General features: G+C 51.6%; 1 protein-coding gene across 3 annotated transcripts in view; it reads right to left on the bottom strand.

Moving 5' to 3' along the window:
• KMO (kynurenine 3-monooxygenase) overlaps nucleotides 1-25,541 on the bottom strand; it is a 38,416-nt gene that overhangs the window by 4,691 nt on the left and 8,184 nt on the right. For all 3 annotated transcript variants that reach the window (XM_054044131.1, XM_054044129.1, XM_054044130.1), the window contains exons 3-12: nucleotides 24,049-24,146; nucleotides 22,897-22,986; nucleotides 21,993-22,041; nucleotides 18,161-18,248; nucleotides 16,576-16,741; nucleotides 14,860-14,931; nucleotides 13,043-13,164; nucleotides 6,789-6,936; nucleotides 3,079-3,136; nucleotides 2,095-2,177 (exon numbers count right to left, since the gene is read on the bottom strand). In XM_054044131.1, coding sequence (XP_053900106.1) covers nucleotides 2,095-2,177; nucleotides 3,079-3,136; nucleotides 6,789-6,936; nucleotides 13,043-13,164; nucleotides 14,860-14,931; nucleotides 16,576-16,741; nucleotides 18,161-18,248; nucleotides 21,993-22,041; nucleotides 22,897-22,986; nucleotides 24,049-24,146 — 974 coding nt within the window. The remainder of the gene's footprint in view (nucleotides 1-2,094; nucleotides 2,178-3,078; nucleotides 3,137-6,788; nucleotides 6,937-13,042; nucleotides 13,165-14,859; nucleotides 14,932-16,575; nucleotides 16,742-18,160; nucleotides 18,249-21,992; nucleotides 22,042-22,896; nucleotides 22,987-24,048; nucleotides 24,147-25,541) is intronic.

Raw genomic sequence — 25,541 nt, 5'->3', positions numbered from 1 at the left:
CCCAGCAGCACTCAAGTGGTTTGGCCTGTGTCCTCGCTGCAAAGTGGTGGGTTCTAGCCCGAGTTAACGCAGCGCTTGACTCTAAGCCACTGCCCTCAGCCAGGCCGGGTAGCTGGTGGGAGCCACCTCCCAACCCAGATCGGAGGCTTTGCTGGGTTTAAGGCAAGAAGCCAGGTTAACCATGTAGTGTAGACGTGTCCTGGCAGTCACTGCCTGGAGCAGAGTCTGCCACTGTATTAGCAATTTGCACCAGGGTCAGTTTAAAGGCACTCTTAGGCCAAAGTCTCGCTGTGGTCTGCCACAAACAGATACGGGATGGGGCGAAGTGACAGACAAGTCACGAGGTCAAAACAATGTACAGCAATAGACACAGATGAGAAGCGGCATGGCCCACTGGGTAGCGCACTGGAGTGGGAGTCAGGAGAGCTGGGTGACCCTGGACAAGCCACTTCCCCGCCTGTTCCTGTTTCCCTCCCGGCCTGTGTCTGTCTTGTCTACACAGGAAAGTTTTACCAGTTAGACCAGTATAATTATAAAAAGCAACAGAGGGTCCTGTGGCACCTTTGAGACTAACAGAAGTACAGGGAGCATAAGCTTTCGTGGGTAAGAACCTCACTTCTTCAGATGCAAGTATAATTATAGTTACCCCAGTATAAATCCACCACCACCTCCTCCAGTGAGGATTCCTGAGGCCAGAATAAAAGTGTCTTTTTTTTTTTTTTAATTTAGCTTAAACCCCTTCCAAAGAGACATTTAAACTGAAAAAAGCCCCTTCTAGACAAGAATAAAAGTGTCCCCCTGTGGGAGGGGGATTGGACCAGTATAGCTAGAGTGCTTTACATTCACATCTTAGCTTCGACTGGCGTAACTTGCCCCTGGTGTCTAGCCCCTAGCCTGCAAGCTCTTCAGAGCAGGGCCTGTCCCTCTGGGTGCGTACAGCACTTGTCCCAGGCCAGAACCTGAGCTGGTTGTGCCATCTGGGTGCCACAGGAATCCAGAGAAGAGAGTCAAAGGAGGCGCTGGGAACTCAGAGCAGCACATTTGATGTCTATTTATATTAGTTAGCAGGGCCGGTCTCCACACAGGCCATGCTCTGACTGAACGAAAGGGGTGACGATTTGTGGCACTTGTGCAGCCAGACATTCGGAAAGTGGTGTAAGGGAGTAACTCCAATGTGTGTGTGTGTGTGTGGCTGCTGGACAGTAACAGATCACACCCCTGCCTCTCCGATCCCGCCCTCAGGCCCTCGCAGTGTATGTGGGGGGGAGGGGGATTTGCACTCCTGGTCAGGTAATATGCAGCTGTAGAGTGAGGAGGGGACGGCTGCCTCCTGTAGCAAAGCTTCGAGTCCTGGGCATGACCCAAAGCATCTCAGCTCTCTGGAAATCTGCCCCCGCACCTCTCCCAGCCCCTTCCTGCACAGCTGGGGAAAGGCTGCTCTTAGCTGGGCTTGGAAACCTCAAATCTCCACTTTTCAGTTCACTTCAGCAAAGGTGCTGGGAAGTCAGGCACTGGTAAAGGGCTCCTGGGTGTGCGTGCGTGTGTGTGCGTGCGCGTGTGTTTGTGTGTGCGAGTGTGCACGCCTGGAAGAGAATGGGGGACAAGGGGTTTTCTTGCTGGGAGTTCTCAGATGTCAAGTCTTATTTCCCCTCCCCCCAGCTCTAAGTTTGTAGTGGGCAGAGGACAAAATCAGAACCACATCACTGCATTAACAGTCATTAACAGACACGGGACATCTCTCTGACCACGGTAAGGGCACAGCCGACCTGCCACTTAAAACCGCATGTGCACAGGGCCGGATTTCCAATGAGGCACAGTAGGCACGTGCCTAGGGGCGCCGAAGAGTTCAAAGTTTCATTTTTCCGGAAAACACAAGGTCAGCTGTCGGGGGGGTGGCGCCTAGGGGCGCGTAAGGTGTAAATCCAGCCCTGCGTGTGTGCACACACATTTCAGCACAATTGGCCAGGTTACTAAAACAGCTCAACTACTGCTGCTCCCTTTCTTCTCCCCCCGAGGGCGTTGCCTGCGCCCAGGACTGCTCACGGGCACCTCGCGTAGAGCACCTGCACGCCCAGCACTGCTCTGCTGTCTTACCTCCAAGTAGTTGTACATGGCTAGATCGGAAATGGCATGGTCGTCGGGCACTCGCAGCCGGGAGAACTCGGGCAGGCAGGCACCTGGGAAAGAGGGATCAGTCCATACCAGTTAGGCTCCAGTCTGCTCCCTGGCTCTGCCTTCTGTCCTGGTCCCTCTCCCTGCTCCTCCTGTGGGAGGGAGCATGCTGCGTTCCAAGCCAGGGAGTGGGGAGTTCCATGGTGCATGCACTTCTCCCCAGGGCACACGGCACGAGTGCCCGTCGCTCGACTGAGCCGGCCTCTCAGGAGGTGGCTAGACCGAACGCCAGCTTCTGGGACTGCAACCCAACAGCTGGATCAGCTCCACCCTCTGCAGAGTGCCCGCTCCATTAGCCCTGTAGGCACTGGCTCACCCCTAGCTGCGAGCACCATGCAGTTCCCAAAGGCTAACGGGAAGCTGCTGCGGTGCTGTGCTGGTGGTGGGGAGGCTGCTGGGTCCCGGGGCTGGCATGAAGCTCTTCTCTCTGCCATGAGTCTTGTCTGGCCTTGTCTCCCCGTCCCCTAGCCTGTCTTCTTGTCCTGCCTCGCTTGACTTGCTTCCTGCGCCATCCAGCAGGCCACGCATGAGCACAGGGGCTATGGGGCACATCGGCGTCAGCAAGGAAGGCAGAGTGGCTCCAAGGAAGGCGTGCTGCTGCCAGCCCACCGGGGCAAGGGGAAGGGGCGATAGGAGTGAGAGGGGAGATGAACCTGGGGAAAGTTGAAGGCGGGGGAGGCTTTGGCACATCTAGTGCCATGTGCCCCTTCCTGGGGATAATTAGATACCCCAGGAGCCTCCTGGCCAAATGGTTAATTCCTGACTGTCCCTCACAGTAAGTGTCTCCCTTGATCTTCTGGGTAGGTCAGAGGCCATCCCTGGGAGCACCCATTTGGTGACTGATGTCAGATCAAACTGCCCAGAGTTCCCACCCAGGTCTGTTTGCCATGCCAGGGATTTACTCACTGAGATCATTGTGGAACTGGTCCATTAACTCATCGAAGACCAGGCAGTCTTCAAATCCCTGGAAGACACAATAAAGGGAAAATAGCTGGCAGCAAAAGCCTGATTGGTCCTAAACTGGGGTTGGCTGGCAGGGGGCAGGCAGGAGCACTGGCCTGGGCTAGACTTGCTGCCCGGGCTAAACAGGTTTAGTGGCTGCTCAGGGTATGTCTACACAGAAAAAAAAAAACCCGGCAGCGAGTCTCAGAGCCTGGCTCATGGGGCTTGTGCTGCAGGGTTAAAAATAACAGTGTAGATGTGTGGGCTTGGGCTGGAGCCCAGGGCCTGAAACCCGCCCCCCTCACCCAATATCAGAGCCCGGACTCCACCCCGAGGCCAGACGTCTACACTGTTCTTTCTAGCCCCCAGGGCAAGCCCCGTGAGCCTGAGTCGCTTAGCCTGGGCTCTGAGACGCGTGGCCGCAGTTCTGAGGAGAGGTGGGGAGGCACCTTAATGGCCTGGTGCAGCAGCAGCGGGCTCTGAACCTGCTCTCTGGCTGGCCCCTCCCTTTCTCAGAGGAGGAGGGACGAGCCTGGCTCCAAAGGAGGTTGATGCAGGGTGCTGCAGGACCAGTGGGGACGAGCTGATGCATCCCCTACACCCTGGGCAGGAAAGAGAGGTCAAGAAAATCCTCCCTAAGACTTTTTGGAGGAAGAGACCCAGCCCCGCCCTCCTGGAGGGAATCCCAGCCACAGTAACAGTGCCCGCTCCCCTTCCTTTGGCCCGGGGAGGGAGAAGAACCAAGAGAAGGTTGAAGACACGGGGCAAGGCAAAGAGAGAGCTGGGGAGAGTGGGGCACCTAGGACCCAGGGGTAGAGGAAGAAAGCGAGGGCAGCTCTGGGTGTGAGAGAGATGCCAGAGAGAGACTCGAATATATTTTTCTATACAAAACCCACTGTGTTAAGACTGGTCGATGGGTCGCACTGGAAAGTCAGGAATAGGCATGTGCAGCCTTAGCCCTGTCCCTGGTGTGGATGTGTTCCAGGACAGGGATTACTGCACTATTTCCCCCAGAGTTGCTAAGCACCCACAACACCCATTAGCTGCAGTGAGAGCACCTTTGAAAATCAACCACTTTTACTGTGGTCCCTACTGTGATGGAGCCAAATCTGAGACATTAATCTCTGTGCTTCAGTTTCCTCAGACGTAGAGAGCGGGGGTAGCCCATCTACTGTCCAAAGTGACAGTGACGTGGTTAAGGGCTACACAGCATCCTAAACTGCACCAGAATAAACACACACAACTTTCCCGGGCTGGGATCCCGCAGCCTTGTGGCTCCCGCTTATTTGACCAACCCTTGCTTGTATAAATGCAGTGTGGACAGACTCCTGCATGAACAGCGGGGCTCCACTGCTACAGCAGGAGGCAGTGGGGCGGGGGGAGGATAGGACCTAAAGATTCCCTTCCCTCCCTCCTATGCCCACCCACACAGAGCAAGATAACTTTGGGGAAGGTCCAAAGAATCACCCCATTATCGCCCCCCCCCAGCGCCTCTGCTCAGCGCTCTGTTGGGGTGTGTTCTTGGTGGACACAAGTCCCTTACTATGGAGGGGGGGATATGGCACACAATTGTGGGGCAGACCCACTCAAAAATGCAACACCCCTGAGCACACAGACAGCTCCCCTTTGCTCCACCTGCAGCTCCCAAGGGACCTCAGTGCGTAGCCATGGCCCCCAGGGACCCAGGCTGGTGCAATGCAATGCAGACATGTGACAGATGGCAGTTTTCTGCAACTCCTGTGCAGGACAAACTGTGCTGAATGAAGTTCAACTTTATTGAATGAAGTTTATATATCATTGTGGGCCAGAGATTGTATGTAATTCTCTGGGGGAAGGGGACCACACCCCTCCCGGGACTAAGAACTGTGAGGGTGTGGGGTTAGGAAAATTCATTCAGGTTGTCAAACCTCCCCAGAGCTCCCACCGCCTGGAGAGAGACTCAAATAGACTGGTTCAGACTGGATTCTCCAGGGACCAACAGGCAGAGAAAGGACTTTCAGTTAAACAGCCCGAGTTAAAACTGACTCTGATCACAGAAGAATCATAGAATATTAGGGTTGGAGGAGACCTCAAGAGGTCATCTAGTTCAAGCCCCTGCTCAAAGCAGGACCAATCCCCAACTAAATCATCCCAGCCAGGGCTTTGTCAAGCCGGGCCTTAAAAACCTCTAAGGATGGAGATTCCACCACCTCCCTAGGTAACCTATTCTAGTGCTTCACCACCCTCCTCGTGAAATAGTGTTTCCTAATATCCAACTGAGACCTCCCCCACTGCAACTTGAGACCATTACTCCTTGTTCTGTCCTCTGCTACCACTGAGAACAGCCAAGCTCCATCCTCTTTGGAACCCCCCTTCAGGTAGTTGAAGGCTGCTATCCAATCTCCCCTCACTCTTTTCTTCTGCAGACTAAATAAGCCCAGTTCCCTCAGCCTCTCCTCATAAGTCATGTGCCCCAGCCCCCTAATCATTTCTGTCGCCCTCCAATTTGTCCACATCCTCCCTGTAGCGGGGGGCCCAAAACTGGACGCAATACTCCAACTGTGGCCTCACCAGTGCCGAATAGAGGGGAATAATCACTTCACTTGATCTGCTGGCAATGCTCCTACTAATGCAGCCCAATATGCCGTTGGCCTTCTTGGCAACAAGGGCACCCTGCTGACTCATATTCAGCTTCTCGTCCACTGTAATCCCCAGGTCCTTTTCTGCAGAACTGCCGCTTAGCCAGTCGGTCCCCAGCCTGTAGCAGTGCATGGGATTCTTCAGTGCAAATAGACAAGATCTCTGGCCCAAGGGGGGGTCCCAATCCTTGGGGAAGGTTAGGAAGGACTTCTGCCCCATAAAACTGGGTGTTCAGGTTCTGAGCAAAAGGTGCTATGAACTTGTAACCACAGGAAAACCCCTGGGGAGGTAGTAAGGACTGTTCACCATCCAGAGCCCTTGTTGGAGTCAGGGGGTGATCTCTGGTTGGCTTATTACCATGTGTGTAGGGGCTTCTATTGTTTCAATATATTTTCTCTGTAATGCTTTTACCTTAAGAATAAAGGTGCTTGCTTAGAAAGACCTGTGCAGTAACTGAACTGGGACCATTACACTGTTTACCACCTCTGAGGAGAAAAGGAAGGGGAATTCACAGTGCAGGCAGGGAGCAGGCACCTGGAAATACCCTGCTCAGGAGGGAGAGAGACAGGGGTCTCCATGCAAGAGAGGCAACAGCAGATGTCTAAGAGTGGTGCGCTGGCTGGCTCAGAGAAGGGAAATTCAGGTGCAGTTGCCTTGCACTGTGACAGTCTATCTGAAAAGGGAAGACGTAGCCTTCTGGCCTGAGCATGCATGAGCAAATGCATTTCCCTACACCACTATCCGGACATCCAGCAGCAGCTGAAGATACCGGCGCCTTGCTCTAAAGACTTGCGTGACTCTACGGGGAGCAGAAAAACCCAACCCACTTCACACAGGTCCCTTCAGCCTATCAGGGAATCTCAGTCTTGTGTGGATCCAGACCCAGACAACTCCTCCTCCTCCTCCTCCTCCTCCAAGCCTCAAACCCGGCAAGACCCAGGGCCAGCCAATCAATTGTGCAAGCAAATGGAACCAACTGGAGCTAAATGTCTGAACTTAAAAGCAATGGCTTTTTGGTCACAAATGATGCAGGACATTAGGAACTGCAAACTCACAGCATTCATGCCTTGCCCATAGAACGGTACCATGGCGTGGGCGGCGTCTCCCATCAGCACACACCGGGAGGCGATGTGGTACGAAGAGCACTTCACAGAGATCATGGCCTGGGGTGGCAGCAAAAAGTAATCACGCTGCAGCTCTCGCCTTCAGCCAAAACAACAGACAGTTTGCATGAAATGTGTGACGTCATCATTGGAGATAAGCGAATCAGTCATCAGTGTAATACGTAATGTGCCAGGATGTGCAATCCAACCTTTACCGTGGGGTACTTGTGCTGAAAGTTGTGGGAAACCCGACTAGCTAGATCGTGAACTTCAAACCAGGGGATTAAGCTGCCGCATGCCGCAGAATGTAACGGTAATTTCATGGAGCTATAGACTGCCATTACTCTACAGCTGATAGTCATATTTAACACTATCCCTCATCTTTGTGGTCCTGTTTACACTGCATCCCCTTACAGCAGTGGTATCCAACCTTCTTAAGCACAAGATCACTTTTGAATTAAGAGCAACCCAGGATCCACCCCCATCCTTCCCTGAGGCCCCACCCCCTTCCTGAGGCCCTGCCCTGCTCACTCCATCCCCCCTCCCTCACTTTCCCTACCCCACACTCTCATCGGGCTGGGGCAGGGCGTGGTGGTGTGGGCTATGGGCTGAGGCCGAGGGGTTCGGAGTGTGGGAGGGGGCTCCAGGCTGAGCCTGGGGCAGGGAGTTAGGGTGCAGGAGCGGGTTCAGAGTGCAGGAGGAGATACTGGGGGTTCAGGGATGGGGGTTGGGGTGCAGGAGGGGTGCAGGCTCTCGTTGGGCGGTGCTTACCTGGGCGGCTCCCGGGCAGCAGCACAGCAGGGCTAAGGCAAGCTCTCTGCCTGTCCCAGCCCCGTGCCACTCCCAGAAGCTGCCGCCACATACCTGCTCCGCGCGCTGGCTCCGCGCGCTGCCCCTTCCTGCAGGCACCACCCCCACAGCTCCCATTGGCTGCAGTTCCTAGCTCCCAGCCAATGAGAGCTGCGAGGGAGGTGCTTGCAGGCAAGAGTGGTATGCAAAGACCCCACCCCCACGCAGGGATGTGCCAGCTGCTTCTGGGAGTGGCCCAGGGGCGCCAGACTTTTAGTGTCCGGAGATTGCGATCGACTGTCAGAGGCTCCATGATTGACCCATCGATCGCAATCTACCGGTTGGTGACCACTGCCTTACAGGGCCCTTCCCGTCTCTATTCAGCAAAGTACTTAAGCACATGCTTCAATCCCATTCACTTCAACGGGATGTACTTAAGTGCTTTGCTGAGTAAGAATGGATTTCAGTGCATTTAAATGCTTTGCCTGTGCCTTTTGAAGCCCCACTGCAATCCACAAAACTCCCACTCAGCTGCCGCCAAACCTGGTAGGCTCCTAAACTCACTCAGTGCCTTCGTGTTTGCAGTAAGCGTTCCTTAGGGGCCTGTGTGTCTGCCTCTGAGCATGTGCATGGCGGCCTCCCTCTGGGCATCCCTCTCTCACCTAAGCCCCAGTGCAAACGACAGAGTAGGGGAAACACAGGCATTTGGCCACCTAACTCTTGGGTTGGGCCCCATCTGGTAGGCATGCTCAGAGGCTGCCTAGACCTACATAAAGCAGCCCCAGAGGGTGGGGAACCGCGCTTATAACCCAGGGGTCATGATACTCTCCCTGGATGGGAGACCCCAGGGCCAGCCCCCCTCTGTCGGATGAAGAGCTGGGATGTGCCAGCTTTCAGGTGAGTGCCCTAACCACTGGCCTATAGACTATTTCGATGCCCTCGAGCTCCCCTATAGAAGTTATTCCACTTGAATGAAAGATGAATTGGGCCAGAGCTAGAATGACTCTATGGCCCACTGGTTAGGCATGCACCTGGGAGGTGGCAGATCCCTGTTCAGCCACCCTCTCCTCAGCAGGTAGAGCAGGGACTTGAACTGGGGGGTCTCCCAGCTCCTGGGTCAATGCACTAACCCCTGCACTAAAGGTTATGCAGGAGCATCACCGTCTGCTTTTGTGTGGCGTTAGGCAGCCTCTGTGCATGCCGACCAGCTTAGGACCCGCATGCGAGTTAAGAAAATAAGAACGGCCAGACTGGGTCAGACCAAGGTCCATCTAGCCCAATATCCTGTCTTCTGACAATGACGAATACCAGGTGCTTGAGAGGGAATGAACAGAACAGGGAATCATCAAATGATCCATCCCCTGTCGCCCATTCCCAGCTTCTGGTAAATAGAGGTTAGGGATCCCATGCCTACCCATCCTGGCTAATAGCCACTGATGGATCTATTCTCCATGAATTTATCTAGTTCTTTTTTTTAACCCGGTTATAGTCTTGGCCTTCACAACATCCTCTAGCAAAGAGTTCCACAGGTTGACTGTGTGTTGTATGAAGAAATACTTCCTTTTGTTTTACACCTGCTGCCTATTAATTTCATTTGATGGCCCCTAGTTCTTGTGTTATGAGAAGGGGTAAATAGCACTTCCTTATTTACTTTCTCCACACCAGTCATGATTTTATAGACCTCTATCATAACTCCCCTTTCGTTGTTTCTTTTCCAAGCTGAAAAGTCTCAATCTTATTAATCTCTCCTCATATGAAAGCTGTTCCATAACCCTAAGCATTTTTATTGCCCTTTTCTGAACCTTTTCCAATTCCAATAGATATTTTTGAGATGGGGCAGTACTGACGGTGTGGGCGAACCATGGATTTATAGAGAGGCAATATGATATTTTCTGTTTTATTATCTAACCTTTTCCTAATGATTCCCAAGATTCTGTTCGCTTTTTTGACTGCTACTGCACATTGAGTGGATTTTTTCAGATAACTATCCACAATGACTCCAAGCTCTTTCTTGAGTGGTAACAGCTAACTTAGACCCCATCATTTTATATGAATAGCTGGGATTATATTTTCCAACGTGCATTACTTTGCATTGATCAACATTGAATTTCATCTGCCATTTTGTTGCCCAGACACCCAGTTTTGTGAGATCCCTTGGTAACTCTTCGCAGTCAGCACTGGACGTAACTATCCTAAGTAGTTTTGTATCATCTGCTCTGGGCTGAGTGGAGTGGATGGTGCAGAGGGCAAGCTGGGCATCCCTTATGCTGTGCGGACTCTCGGCGGCCTTTTGGCCCCCACTGTCTTTCCCACAGGGCCCCTGCCTCATTCAGTGCTCAGGGCAGACTCTGCTCAGGAAATGAGGCAGCAATTCAATGCTTTGTTTTATTCTTGTTCTTCAGGGTGTTGTTTCTGCCTCGTTCCCAGTGCACTAGTGCCCCCTGGCTCTGAATACAGAAATATTCATTCCCTCATTCTCTGAGGAGCTTTTCTGTGCCACTTGTCACCACCTGAGTGCCTCCCCGCCACTGCGGGAGAAAAACGAGTGGCCAATGTGGAAAATGTTCTCACTCTCCCACTAAAACAACAAGGAGTCTTTAAGGTGCCATCGGACTCCTTGTTGTTTTTTTGTGGATACAGACTAACACGGCTACCCCCGATACTTCACTCTCCCACTAGTCTCCAGGGAAGGCAGTTGTGTAATGCTGGAGACTGGTCTGTAGGTGGCAGCAAAGATGCTCACATCACACTGACTTCTCTGGAACTCAGGGCCTGATTAGGGGATATTGGGGTCAGCGACAGGTTTCACATATCTCACTGTTCTGCTAGCAAAAGGGCCATGTCAGGACCAGCCCAGCGGTATTTAAAAATGACACATCGATAATCAGCCTCCTGGGGGTCAAACTAGCCACTGAGCGAATGGGGAGCATGCAGTTAGTGGCCACCGGTGACAAGGTTGGTTTCCCAGCATCACGCAGAAATTCTGTGGCAGTGGCAGGGATGGAAGCCAGTTGTCTTAACCATAAAACTGTCCCTTCTCCTCTGGCAATCCCTGACTTATTCACTACGCATCTTCCAACTTCTGCAACAAATGAGACAGGGTCCTACAGACACCAGCCTCCTTCACTGCACAGCCCTGATTCAGTCCTGAGCAGGTCCATCCTTGGGCACTGAACGAAGCAAAGGTCTTGTTGCAAAACAGTATGTGATTATGTAATAATGACTGTGTTGTAATGCACATGCACAAGGGGGATGAATTAAGGTGGTTTAGCAATCTTAATTCTGGCATTTCCTACCTTCGGAGAGCTTGACTTTGCAACGTTCTTTGGACATTGGTGGGGTTTTCTATGTAATTGTGACAGAGTTGGTATGTCCATATGAATTGTGTTCTCCGCTTGGTACTGTGTGCTGAACATGTCTGAACTTGCTCAAGGCAGCCTATTGAATGGCATTCCAGAGAGCCACGCTGCCCAGAAAAGGAGTTTCACAGAAAAGTCACTAAGACAACAATCTGGGGTTATCAGCTTGACTGATTCTCAACTACTGGCTCACCCCATGGGTCAATGGGCTTTTCTACACGGATGGGGCAAATCTAACTGGGGAGGGGGCTGGAACCTTCCCGCTGAGCACATGGTTAAAAAGCGACAGACTCTGTTTAAGAGTGGGGTGCTGCTAACCATCACCACCTGGAAGCAGGAGACACAGGAGAGGAGGAACTCTGCCTAGCCTGAAATATGGAGAAATCCTCGGACTCACAGGAGGGGTGAGATCAGTCTGGAGTACCTCAGAACTTCTATTTTCTGAAGACCTGAAACTCATTAGTGCTTATGAGTAAAATGACTGTGGTTAAGACAGTCCTTGGCTAAGCCTTGTTCCTTGCTTTCCTGCCATAGAAGATCAGGGTTGGAAGGGACCTCAGGAGGTCATCTAGTCCAACCCCCTGCTCAAAGCAGGACCAACACCAACTAAATTATCCCAGCCAGGGCTTTGTCAAGCCTGACCTTAAAAACCTCTAAGGATGGAGATTCCACCACCTCCCTAGGGAACCCATTCCAGTGCTTCACCACCCTCCTAGTGAAATAGTGTTTCCTAATATCCAACCTAAACCTCCCCCACTGCAACTTGAATCATTACTCCTTGTTCTGTCATCTGGTACCACTGAGAACAGTCTAGATCCATCCTCTGTGGAACCCCCTTTCAGGTAGTTGAAAGCAGCTATCAAATCCTCCCTCACTCTTCTCTTCCGCAGACTAAATAAGCCCAGTTCCTTCAGCCTCTCCTCGTAAGTCATGTGCTCCAGCCCCCTAATCATTTTTGTTGCCCTCCGCTGGACTCTTTCAATTTTTCCCACATCCTTCTTATAGTGTGGGGCCCAAAACTGGACACAGTACTCCAGATGAGGCCTCACCAATGTCGAATAGAGGGGAACGATCATGTCCCTTGATCTGCTGGCAATGCCTCTACTTATACAGCCCAAAATGCTGTTCGCCTTCTTGGCAACAAGGACTATGTTGTCCCTGAAGGGGTTAAGCTAGAAGCCAGAGTGACCACAGGTAGATGGCGCTCTGGGAGGCTCAGGAGATCTGAGGCACTGGTTCCAGAGGCTGGAAACCAGAGTCCCATGTCTCAAGGATGAGCTCAGAAAAGAGATCAGAGCCTGGGATTGTATGTTATGGACCCAGAGCTGGAAATGGGGACTAGACTCTGCCCAGATCCAGCTACCTTGGAAGCACATGGGACCTTGTAGCTGGGTCTGCTTGCTACAGACTGATGGCCCTACAGTGCAGTAATGGGCCAGGCTGGGACAGTGACAGTCTAGGTTTTCAGTAAAGAAAAATGGACAAAGCAGACATTCAATCATGTGCAGCCAAATGGCCCTCACGTGTGTTGTCACCCAGGGCCTTCAGATCCAGAGCTCCAACACCTACCATTCAGCTAAAGCATTAACTGTTAGCAGTAGGAGGCTGGTATCCCCAAAGTTTTCCAGTCACCAGAAGGGCATGTGATACACACCTGGCCAGTAGATTACGTAACTGGTAGACTGGAGTTGAATGCTGGGAATCAGAACTCCTGGTTTCTGTTTCTGGCTCTGGGAATGGAGTGTGGTCTAATGACTATCACCTGGTGAAGGGCAGCCTGACCTTCCGACTTGTTATGCCCATTGGAACTACAAATCAGCCTTCAGTCTCTTCTCCTACCCATCCGTTCTGCAATATATCTGGTGTCTAGAAAAATACAGAGATCCACTCCCAAGGAACCTGTAGTGTCCTGCATTTGTCACATGAGGTAGAGTCCCTGCTGATTCGCACTAGAGCATGAAATCACCAGCCCTAGGTGAACACTCAAGTACTCGACACATCCCTGTTGCTTTACGGCAGTGCGCTAATTAACAAAGAAACACCAGAAATAATACTTACGCTCCTATGAGGGGAATTGAATCTGGGAAGTAGGTTTGGAAGAAATCCAGCACTTGATCACCTGTTGTGAGCCGTTCAAACTCCTCGAAGGGCATGAAGAGCGTGCAGGTGAACGACTTATCCTGTGGGTTCAAAGGGATATTCAAAGAGATTCTGAGAGGGTGGAGATGAGCCCTGCACAGAGCTCAGCCGGGGACCCCAGCGAGGGAGGCAAACAGCTCAGCTTGGGAAGGGGGTGAGGACTGCAACAGCTGCCCCATTTCCCCTCTTGCTGTTGTCATTGATTGTTTGTATCCTCATAGTACCCACAACGGTCTTGGCATGTGCCAAGTGCCAAGGAGAGGCCTGTCTCCGAGCGCACACAAGCCACAGACAGGGAGCAAAGGTGGGAGAAGGAGCTAGAGCACAGATGGGTCATGGCCATGACTTGGTAGGGCAGGTGGTGGCGGGTATTGCTTCTACGTATGTGCTTGGCTGTATTTCTATTGCAGTGGGAAACCCAGTGGGGGTTGGTTGGTTGGTTGGTTGGTTGGGAGGCACTTGTGGTTACAGGGGAGTTGGAGGGAGCAGAGAATGGGAGAAGTGGGAAAGGAGGAAGTGGAGCTCAGTGCTGGGGTGCATCAGTGCAGGGATCAGCTGGTGAAGCTGGCAGGAGGATGCGGTCCTGTGAAGCAGGACGGGGGAGGCCTGTTAGGGAGAGGGATATTGGAAAGGCCCAGTTTGCTCGCTAAGTCCTCTGCCAGGAGGATGGGCTGGCTCTGGCTTGCGCCTGCCAAAGTCAGTGACCAAACTGCCACTGCTTTTAAAGGAACAGGAGCAGGCCCTTTGCCTTTGTCTGAACCCGCATTATGGAGCATTCTCTTCGCCCATGTGCCAGGGCTGGAATCCCCAGCAGACCCAGCTGTCTAAAGAACATCGATCATTGCACCAGGTGTACAAATGCAAAGTGCTGCTTGCACTTGGCTGTCTGCCCATGTGCATTCATGGTCATAGCTTTTCAGGGCAGGAGGGAGCGCTCTAACCTTCTGCGGAGCACAGGCCATATACTGAATGCAGCCCTCTGGAGGGCAGCTTGGACCTCGTCTCTGTTCTCCTTACCTTGGAGTAAAGGAACTGAACCTAGTACCGTGTTCCATAATACGCCTTCTCCAGCCATGCACAGGTCGGCCCATGGCCAGTCTCAGCCTCACGTTCTGGGACCAGGCACCATGGCCAAGGTCACCAGAAGGGTTGGTGTGAGGGTGCAGCACAGCCAGGGGAATTCTGACAGTGCGGGCATTTGCCATCAGGAGTTTCTAAAGAGGAGTTGGGTTAAAGTGCTGATGAGCTGCAGGGAGGATCTGGGCTGTATCTGCACGGGCTAGGTGTGTCCTGCCAGCCTCTGTGGGGCTGCCGTTTCCACCTCCACCTGTTCCTCCCCCACTCACGCATTGCTAGACCACTTGCTAGCAGTGTGTTATCCCCTGCAGACAGGCCCAGCTTTGTGTCAATCAGGAGTCAGGCCCTTTCACACAGGGTCTGCACTTTCCTGGTCTGTTCCACAGAGGGTCAGATTGTGGTTGGCCTTTACGTGAGAGTGGTGCACAACAGGGAAAGGGCACGAGCGACCTCTCCCCACCCCATCATGGCCCCCGTCAGCGGCAGAGCACGGATTCAGGCTGTGGGCCTCCCTGGGTTAAAGAGTGCACCCCGCTCACCATGGGAGTGCTAGGGTCTGCGTGTCTACGCAAACCCCCTCCCAGCCCCAGAGCTTCTGCAGGAGCCAGGCCTGGAGCCATCCCTGTGCCCCGAAAGGATTGGCAATGGTGGGTTCTTACCAGGTTAGGCAGCGCTATCATCATGAAGGTGTTCCTGGGCCAGATGTGAAGGTAATTCTCGTCCATGGCAAACTGAAAGGAAGGGTCTGGTCAGTGTCTCGTTAGCAAGCCTGTTACCCACAGATCACCCCTGCAAAGAGGCAGGCAGGGCAGAAGGAAACTGCACCATTTACAGGTGGTAAAAGCCTTAGCAAGCTGGGTCGTTTCCCCGTCATCCCCACCCCACTCACTCCTGCCTCTTCCTTAGGGTTGCCAACTTTCTAATTGCACAAAACCGAACACCCTACCCCTGCCCCCTGCCCCGAGGCCCCTCCCTTGCCCCTTCTCAAGGCCCCGCCCCTACCCACTACATTCCCCCTCCCTCGGCGGCTCACTCTCCCCCACCCTCACTCACTTTCACTGGGGCTGGGACAGGGGGTTGGGGTGCGGGCTCTAACTGGGGGTGCAGGCTGTGGATGAGGGATTTGGGGTGCAGGAGAAGGCTTCAGGCTGGGGTGGAGCCATTGGATTTGGAAGGTGGGAAGGGGCTGCGGATTGAGGCAGGGGGTTGGGCTGTGAGAGGGGGTACAGGCTCTGGGCTGGGGGTGCGGGCTCTGGGGTGGGATTGGGGATGTGGGGTTTGGAGTGCAGAAGGCTCCAGGCTGGGGGTGGGGCCAAGGGATTTGAAGTGTGGGGGGGTCTGCGGGTTGAGACTGGAGTGCAGGAGGGGATGCAGGCTCTGGGGTGGGGCCGGGAATGGTTTGGGATGCAGGAGGGGGCTCCAGGTTTAGGGGGGGCTCAGGGCTGGGGTAAGGGGTTGGGGCACGGGCTTACCTCGGGCAGCTCCCGGTCAGTGGTGCAGTGGGGCTAAGGCAGGCTTCCTGCCTGTCCTGGCACTGTGCTGCTCCCCAGAAGCAGTCAGCAGTAGCTCCGGCTCCTAAGCGAGGGGGGCGGAGGCAGGAGGCTCCGCGTGCTGCTCTCGCCTGCAGGCACTGCCCCCTCCCCCCCAGCTCCCATTGGCCATGGTTCCTGGCCAATGCGAGTGTGGAGCCGGTGCTCAGGGTGGGGGCAGCGCAGCACCGCCGACGGAACTTTTAACGGCCTGGTCGGCAGTGCTTTTTGACTGTCGAAAACTGGACACCTGGCAACCCTACTCTTCCTCCATTTGCTATCATTAGTGCCCCACCCTAGTGGTGTCCTAGACTGGCTGCTGACATCACCACTTACTGGCTTCCCGGAGCCAGGGCAGCACTTCCTTCGTTTTTCCTTCAGCACCAAAGACTGACTGCAGGAGCCCTCCCCCAGAAGGAAAGGAGCTGTCAGTTCAGTGAAAGCTGCGTCTAATTCCAAGCACTGGTGGGAGAGGAGGGCGTGCAGAAGGGCCTCTGTGGGTCCTAAGGTCTCCCCCCAGGGATGCTCAGGTATTGAGCAGAGCCCAAATACTCACTATTTGCAAGTCCTGTGCTAACAAGCAATTGCCTTATGCTACCACCTGTTTTACCACCGAGATTCACTGGTTCTACCAGCTCTTACGGATCCTGTGATAATCTTGAAAACAGGAACATTGCAGTGATGTCTGTCTGAGTCTGCAGGGAGCCTGAAATAATAGCTCTGAGAGGTGGGACCAGCCCCATCCCTCCTCGAGAGCCAACATTCTTAAAAGGGATTTCTAGACAGGTCGCTGGACCAGGGACCAGGGCGTTACAGCAGAGCGCAGGATGGAGGGTGGCTACTTACATCCCCATCCTTGGGTGGGATGGTCAACTCCATATACCCATGAGGAATGTATACATGGCTGTAGTTAAAGCATGTTTGCCGCATGAACTGCTTTCTGACTGTAGAAAAGGCTCCATCGCATCCCACTATGAGGTCACAAGTGACTTCCATGGGTCTTTGGTCAGGTCTGACAAACAAGAGAAATCATTAGTATGAGGCTGCAGGACTTTGGCCTGGACCAGTGAACTCCCACAGCACCAGCGGCCAGGGTGGATGGGCTGTTTGTACTCTGATGAAGAGGTGTCGAAGGACTCTTCTGGGCTCCATTTTTTGGTACTGTTTTTAGCCTCTAGGTGTATGAAGAGACTGTTTGATCAATGCAGATTTTATAGAGTTCAAGGCCAGATGAGGCCATTGAGTCTGACCCCCTGCCTATCACAGGCTGTTACATTTCACCGATACCTGTGCTGAGCTCGGTGACTTGAGTTAGACCAAAGCATTTCAGGCCTCAGAGACTAAACTGTTGTGCGCTACAGGCAGTGAGCAGGAGAGAGCGAGGTGCAGGGCCACCCAGAGGGGGGGCAAGTGGGGCAATTTGTCCCAGGCCCCGGGCCCCGCAGGGGCCTCACAAGCCCTGGCTGAGAATCCCTTTCCTCACCCAGCGGCGGTCCGGGTCTTCGGCGGCGGGTCCTTCAGTGCTGCCGAAGACACTGAGCAACTGAAGGACCCGCCGCTGCCACCACCACAGACTTGGAGCGCCGCCCGGTGAGTACAAATGCTCCCCCACTTTGCCCCAGGCCCCCTGAATCCGCTGAGTGGCCTGGCAAGGTGCCACCTGCACCCGAGGCCCTGCAATGGAGGAGGTGAGACATGCCCAGGTGATCCCCACAGGCAGCCTATGCCCCATGCTGCGGAGGAAGGTGTGGAACCCCAGGTCCCGGCCATCAGTTAATAAGCTCTGGGGGTGGAGTAAAGACTTAGTCTGTAGGTTATTAAAGTTGGTGTTTGTCAACTAGCCGCCACAGCTTTTGTAAAAGGCTTCTGTTTACAGGGTGACCTAGCGCTGACAGCAGCCGCCAGCGTTTCAGGGCCATGCTGGGTTTGATACCGTATGTCACGCTCAGCTAGAACAATGTGTATTTGAATACCCAGACAGACACCACAGACACCTTTGCACAATGGCCACTAAGGTCCCCTCCCAGGAGGACACACACGTCATAAATCTGGCAGACTGGTTCAATGCTGATGATGCTGGGGTGTGATCCAAACCTGCCGGGTCACAGAAAGCAAGTCATCACCTTAACTCGGGGGAGACTGTCTAGCCAGGACATGGATGGAAAACTAAAGGTGGCAAGACAAGCATGTCGGTTACTTGCAGAAACAAATAAATCCACGTGTCTGGCTTATTGCTGATGAAGTTGCTTTGACGCTTTTCAACTCTTCATGAAAACTGCTGCAATGTCTGAGTCTTCACAAACCTGACATCAAGGGTCAGCTCCGAAATAACAAACTGGTTGTGAACAGACTTGCCCAGTTGTTTGTTTTGATTAATTATTAGGCGAAAGCTCTATGAAGGGAGCACTCTCAGGGACAGGGCCTGCTTTACCCTTGTAAGGTTAATAGCCCTGATTCAACGTGGCAGCGGAGCAGCTTGTGTCCAAAGTACAACGTAGTGTTGGGGTACTTCTCAGCCGCTGTGAAAAGAAAAGACGTTTCAGCGTAATGGATTGTGCTAGCCCACAGAGTGTCGCTGAAGTACGGAGCCTTTCATCTCTTTGATCAAATTAGATTCCTTCTAGTGGGGGGGAAGAGGGAGATTTTATGGTTAAAACTTGTGAAAAGTATTTACTAAGTGCAATACATCCTGGCAAAGTATTCTTGTTCCCTGAGACAATCTTCAGATACTGCCATGACTCCTGTCCCTGTGCTATAGGAATCATCACAGAGCCAGGGCCTGTGTGATCCCCCAGCAGCCAATGGGAGATATGTACATGCATCTGAGGGCAGAATGTGGCCACCCAGCTGTATGGCTGACACGTAACCACTTTGTAACATGCTGCAAGTACTGACTTTTTTCCTAGTAATGTTAAAATCACTCCCTGTTGCATTCCACACTCAGTGTTCAGTTCAACTCAGTAGAATGCAAATACACTGAAGAGATGGGTTATGTAGCTTTCCTGTCAACTTTCCCCTTATTTATACACAAAGCAGATCATTAGGAACAGTTCAGATTATCTCACCCAATCTTCAACATCCCCCACCATCAAAATCCCCTGTGATATCAGCTGTTTTCCAATGAATGTCTAATCTGTCGGCTCAGTTTCCATGTGCGTCAGGATGCTGTCTCTCAGAGCTAGTGCTTTGGAAATCAGTCCTTAAAACAAATTTACATATCAGGGCCACAGAACTTTGCTGCTGCTAGTTTCTCCCTTAAAATGTGTTCTAGGTGCCAGACCAGAACACAGGGCGTTTGGAATCCTAAAGCCTACTTCCACAATAGTCACGGACTGGGAGTGAGAGCCTGGCCACATAATTCAGGCCCAAATTTTCAGAAGGGCCTGCTAATTCTCGTACCCGGTTAGAGACAATTAGGCAGCCCCAAAATGAGGCCCCCCAAAGTTTGTAACAACTTTTGTAACATTGGCCCTTACTCCCTCTGGTCCAAGTTTATTCCTCTGTCAAACGAGTACACTATTTTCCTACCATAGAGGTGTGTTGGGGGAGGAGGGGGGCGGGGTTAATGTTTGTAAAATGCCTTTCTACTTTCAGATAGAGAACACATACATCCTGGATAAGTTTTAAGTATTCTTCAAGACATGTCTTTAAAGCTACATGTTAGTCTGTAGTTGTAGACTCCGGTAGTGGCTTCTCACTATCGTCAAGAGACCCAGAACCCTTGGAGAACCAGAGCAGCATTTTGGAAACTTAACCCACTTAAAACTTAGATCAACCTAGCTTCGTAGCTCAGGGGTGTGAAAACTTCACCCCCTAGTGCTCTAGTTAAGACAACCTCACCCGTCACCCCCACCCTGCCCCTGCGTAGACATGGCTAGGTCGACAGAACAACGTAGGTACTGACCTAGCGACCGCTGCTTGGGGAGCTGGATTGCCTACGCTGATGGGAAAACGATGCAGGAAGCATCTATACTACATCTCTACAGCACCATAGCCTTTAAATTAGGGCTGTCAATTAATTGCAATTAATCACCATTTTAATCGCACTGTTAAACAATAGAATACCAATTGAAATGTATTAAATATTTTTGGATATTTTTCTACATTTTCAAATATATGGATTTCAGTTACAACACAGAACACAAAGTGTGCAGTGCTCACTTGTGTTGGGCCATGTATGGGTTAAGTAGAGACCTGGGAAGCTGCGAATGTGCTGACACGGCATTAGGGGACAAAGGCATCAGAAGGCTGGAGTTCTTTGGTTAATAAATAAGTTGCCATATTTTGCCCTTCCCTGTTGCTTGTAAGAATTGATAAGTGTTGCAGCTGCATAAGAAATGTGGGGATCTAAAGGATACCTTTTGGGTAAAGCAGTGTTAGCTCCTCCTCCCTTCCTGTCCCAGCTACATAAACAGGCCCTGGCTTATGGCCCCTTCCTCCCGCCCCTGAAAATTGCTGACCAGGGAAATTTGTGGCAACAAATTATTGCGAAGAAATATATTTTCAAGGTAAAATGCCTGTGTATATATGTAATGCTGTGCACAATGAATAGGGTGGATTTACTAACAAAATGGGTGTTTTATTACTTAATACGGGTTTTGGGGTGTTGTAACAAATGTAGGTGTGTACATACTAACAAACAAAAAGAATGTGCTGTAACTAATTCGGTGCTTACTGGACAATTGGGTCCAGGGGAACAAGTATCGCAGTAAAGAAGCCTGTACTCATATCCGCCTCCGGGACAATCTGCTCCTTCTTCTAACTTTATATTATTATTTTAATTACAAATATTTACATTGTAAAAATAACAAACAAAAGAGATAGTATTTTTCATTTCACCTCATACAAATACCGTAATGCAATCTCTTTATCATTAAAGTGCAACTTACAAATGTAGATTTTTTTTGTTATACAACTAAACTCAAAAACAAAACAATATAAAGCTTTAGAGCCTACAAGTCCAGATGTTCGCATAGCACTGTTGTAGCTGGAGTCACAAGATATTTACATGCCAGATGCACTAAAGATTCATACGTCCCTTCATGCTTCAACCACCATTCCAGAGGACATGCGTCCATGCTGATGACGCTCGTTAAAAAAATAATATGTTAATTAAATTTGTGACTGAACACCTTGGGGGAGAATTGTATGTCTCCTGCTGTTTTATCCGCATTCTGTCATATATTTCAAGTCTTGGATGATGACCCAGCATATGTTGTTCATTTTAAGAACACTCTCACTGCAGATTTGACAAAAGGCAAAGAAGGTACCAATGTGAGATTTCTAAAGATAGCTACAACACTCGAACCAATGTTTAAGACTCTGAAGTGCCTTCCAAAATCTGAGAAGGATGAGGTGTGGAGCATGCTTTCAGAAGTCTTAAAAGAACAACACTCCGATGCGAAAACTACAAAACCCAAACCACCAAAAAGGAAAATCAACCTTCTGCTGGTGGCATCTGACTCAGCTGATGAAAATGAACATGTGTCGGGCCTCACTGCTTTGGATCTTTATCGTACAGAACCCGTCATCAGCATGGACGTGTGTCCTCGGAAATGCTGGTTGAAGCATGAAGGGACATATGAATCTTTAGTGCATGTGGCATGTAAATATCTTGCGACGCCAGCTATAACAGTGCCATGCAAACACCTGTTCTCACTTTTAGGTGACATTGTAAACAAGAAGCGGTCAGCATTATCTCCCGTAAATGTAAACAAACTTGTTTGTCTTAGCAATTGGCTGAACAAGAAGTAGGACTGAGTGGACTTGTAGGCTCTAAAGTTGTACAGTGTTTTGTTTTTGAAAGCAGTTATTTTTTGTACATAATTCTACATTTCTAAGTTCAACTTTCATGATAGAGAGATTGCACTACAGTAGTTGAATTAGGTGGATTAAAAAATACTATTTCTTTTTTTTTTTTTTACAGTGCGAAGATTTGTAATAAAAATAAATATAAAGTGAGCACTATATACTTTGTATTCTGTGTTGTAGTTTTTGAAATATTTAATTTTGTAATTTTTGTAATATTTGAAAATGTAGAAAGCATCCAAAATATTTAAATAAATGGTATTCTATTATTGTTTAACAGCGTGATTAATTGCGCTATTGATCATAATTAATATTTTTAATTGCACGATTAATCACGATTAATTTTTTTAATCACTTGACAGCCCTACTTTAAATCCTTGGTCCAACCCTAGATTCCCTTAGTAGGACAAAGTGAAAACGGGCTAGGAGCACTCAAAAAAGGCCAGGACACTTACCCGTTAGCAGCTCTTGGTTTAAATTTGCTCTGTCCACGGAGAGAATGTACTGCAGGAAAACAGTTTTAGGAAGTGAGTATTTCTGAAGCACTTTTTGCACAAAACATTAGGAGGATGACATGATAGGCAGCAGTCCTGCAAACACTGACATGGGTCCTTACTTGTAAGCACATGAACTATCTCGCTGACGACGAGAAAAGGCTCTGAACCTTCTCCAGTTTTTCAAGCTGTTTTAGGATGTGAGCCCCCGAACTGTACACAATCGTCCAGCAGTGCTCTCTTTGCTATGGGGGGAAGTGGAGGGGGCAGCAGGGCTGGGGGAAGGGAATGCTGGGTGAGGCAGGGAGACTGCATGTGGGGAACGCAGGGAGAAAGAATGTGGTGGAGCAGAAAGACTGGGTGTCAGGGCTGGTGGCTGAGAGGAGATGGGAATGGGGTGGGCCCACCGCGAGGGATCGCAAGGCATAGGAAATTGAAGCCATGTTTACACAGTTTGACTGTGAGAATCAAACCATGGGGACAGTTTTTGTGAGGACCCAGAGAAGTTAAAATTTGTATTTTATGGTTGCAAAAAACATTACAATGTCCCTTGGCTACAAGATACATTTTGCACTAAAGGCAAAACAGCCAAAATATGTATTGTTCCATCATTATGGTGCCGAAGGTGTACAGTCCCTTCCCTGAGGGCTCAGAGCCCACTCCCAGCAAGACAGGGTGCAATGGAAAATGCAGAGAGGGGGATAAGGAAGGTTTTGTGCATAATTACTGTTCACTCTCTCCCCAGGGCATCCTTTCATCCACACAGGCTGGATGCGATCCCTGACCATTACACAGTTCTGTAACACCTGTCCAGTGAATGTAAACAAAGGTCCCTCCCCCCAGGGCAGCTGTGGAAGGAAAATACCTGGCTCTTTGTTCCATAGGGGATGGAATATGTGTTTCCTGAGGGCGTGTGTATCCTCCTGGCCCGCATGGGGATGCCTTTGGCCACAATCTGAAATCAAAAGGGAAGAGACCTCCATTACCTTCAGCTCCGATACCGAGGCTGAGGGGCCAGTGTGTGACTCCCTGAAGCCCATTAAGTCCAGTGGGACCTAGGCCCAGTGAGTCAGGGATCCCTAATCTGGCCCTGGCAACGTGTGATGTCACTGTGCTATGCTATAAAACTGCTGCATCTCACAGACAATTAGCTGCCGGCTCCTTCTAATAAAAATCCCAGGCAAGTTGGTTTGGCTAGAAAAGGTCTGTAAAGCCCCCAGTGCCTGTGTGGGAATCCGAGCCAAGGGGCGGCACTGGGATACAAGCTGTGCATGATCTGGGCTTTAGTCTCCCCTCGGATCTGAAGCGGCACAAGCCTGAGCAGCTGCAGCTAGACCCCTCTCAGGCGGGGCGGGGCAGAGCAGGGCAGGGCGTGCACTCAAGCGGGCTGTGCGAAGCTCATGGCATGCTGCAGGCCTGAGCCAAAGCCCAGTGAGGTCTGTGGAAAGGCTCTGATTTCCATGGCCTTTGCAGCAGGCCCTGGGCTGAGGATATATGGGAAAATTCAGCTCTATCCCTGGCTGTCTTGAGGCCTAGAGCTCACTATTCTGCTCCCTGGCACCAATGCCCCCACCTGGCTTACTACAGATGATGTTTCCATTGACATCATACTTGCCTTCCCCCCATCCTCACTCCTCCTAGGGCTCGGGGCTGCCGTGAAGAGCAAGTGCTCTCTCTCTAGACCCCTGGCCCGACAGCAGAGTGCCAGCTGCATGGCCTCGGCCCACGCCTGCTCCTGGGGAAATGGGACTCGCCCTGCCAGGGTTCGGTGCCCTGCAGCAGAGGAGCGCCAGGCGCCTGGCATGCAGGAGAAGTGGTGATTATCCCAGGAGGCCGGGCCAGTGAACAGCTTCGGGGTATGAACGTCTCCCGCGTAACGTTAGGGAGAAGACAGCTATGGCCTGTCCCTAGGGCTTCGAGCTGCTCCCAGCCAGACAGCAACCGAAAGGAAAGCGGCGCTTGACAAAGGGTCATCAGGCATTCGCTTAAAAATACTCGAGGGAGGCCATGAGGCTACCTGCTCTTCCATCCCAATGGCCTTGAGGGCCTGGCGTCCTCTGTGAGACAGCGCCAAGTTGATGCTCCTGCCGCGAGCAGCTCTGGTGACACGGCTATCTGAAAGGAAACAGGAGCTGCAGTTTGTCCCTTGTGCGGCCCTGGCTCGTGTGCAGAGGAGAGGCTGTGCACGGGGCATACGGCTGGCCAGGCAGGAGCCTCAGCAAAGCCTTACGCTAGCCTCCAACGAGACCACACACAGCTTCACCAGACTGAGGTTCCTGCAGCAGCACGAACCCTTCCCGCCAGTGGCAGCTCCAACGCCATCCCGCAGACATGTGCATGGGACCGGAGGCAGCTACACCATGGCAGGAGACTGGCCTCAACCCCGCTTTCTGCCTCCCAGCCCAGTGGCACCTTCCCCCACCCTTCCCCAGGGAGACTCTGGCACACTCCTCGCTTCCTGGAGGGCAAGTACATCGCCTACGAAGGACCTGACCTTGCCCCCTTGACGCCAGCTGAGCAGGACCTTACCCCAGGACTAGCCCCATGGCGTTACTCTCAGGACAAAGGGCCACTGGGCATGAGTAAGGCAGCAGACACAGACTCCAGGGGCCTGGTCCCAGGCAATGGAAAGACTCATCACTTCAATGAGCTTCGGATCAAGCCCTAAAAGCATGCACGTTTCATGCTGCTGCGTGAGGTGAGCCCAGTCCTGCAGCCCTGCTTGGCCCAGGTCCCAATGGCTCCAGACGGAGGTTGACTGAGTGGAGCTGGTCAGTAGAGGCCTGTTTTTATAGTGAACTATCCTCTTGATTCTCCCACTGAGGAACCAGAGTACCCCCCACACCCCAGTCTGTGACCTTGGCTCTCTGAGGGTGGCAGTTCAGGGACGCTGGAGGGCCAAAGAGGGTGCGACACAGATTTGGGGTTGGCTTTGCTTCACGAGTGTAGCTGTTACTTCAAGTCAGTGACGTTGCTTGCTTGTTTTTCTTGTGTGTGCTGGTGCCTGAGCGAGGTACCAAAGGTGCTCCCAGACTGCAGCACCAGCCCCGCACACCCCGGAGTGAGTCAATTCAGTCATTGCTTTGAATCTATTTGAACTGTTAATTTTTGACAGCTGCACTGTTAGTGGTAAACCACCTTTTTGTGTGTTGTCGGCTCTTACAGAAGCGGATGGACGCTTCCTCCACAGCTGTGGCTGGAGCTGAGTAACGTGGAAACATGCAACCCTGGATGTAAAAACCAAGTTCTCTTTTATGCTGCATTCAGTATGTCCATTTCCTCTGCAATTCAGCTTATGCCAGCAGAGCTGAGAGCAGCCAATGAGCATCTTGCTGCTCCCAGCCCTGTGGGAACGGGCTGCTGCTCTCCTGCACCTAGCTCAGGGAGATGGGCAGAGCTGTGGAGAGTGGGCTCTGAGGCCTGCCTAGGGCAGAAGCCATGCTGAAAGGGACCCCAAAGGGAGCTGGAAAAGAGCCAGTCAAGGCAGCATTTGGAGAGTCCATTGGAAGA

Source organism: Malaclemys terrapin, chromosome 11 (assembly GCF_027887155.1).
Source record: "Malaclemys terrapin pileata isolate rMalTer1 chromosome 11, rMalTer1.hap1, whole genome shotgun sequence".
Lineage (NCBI taxonomy): Eukaryota > Metazoa > Chordata > Testudines > Emydidae > Malaclemys > Malaclemys terrapin.
This window is presented reverse-complemented; position numbering and strand designations above follow the sequence as displayed.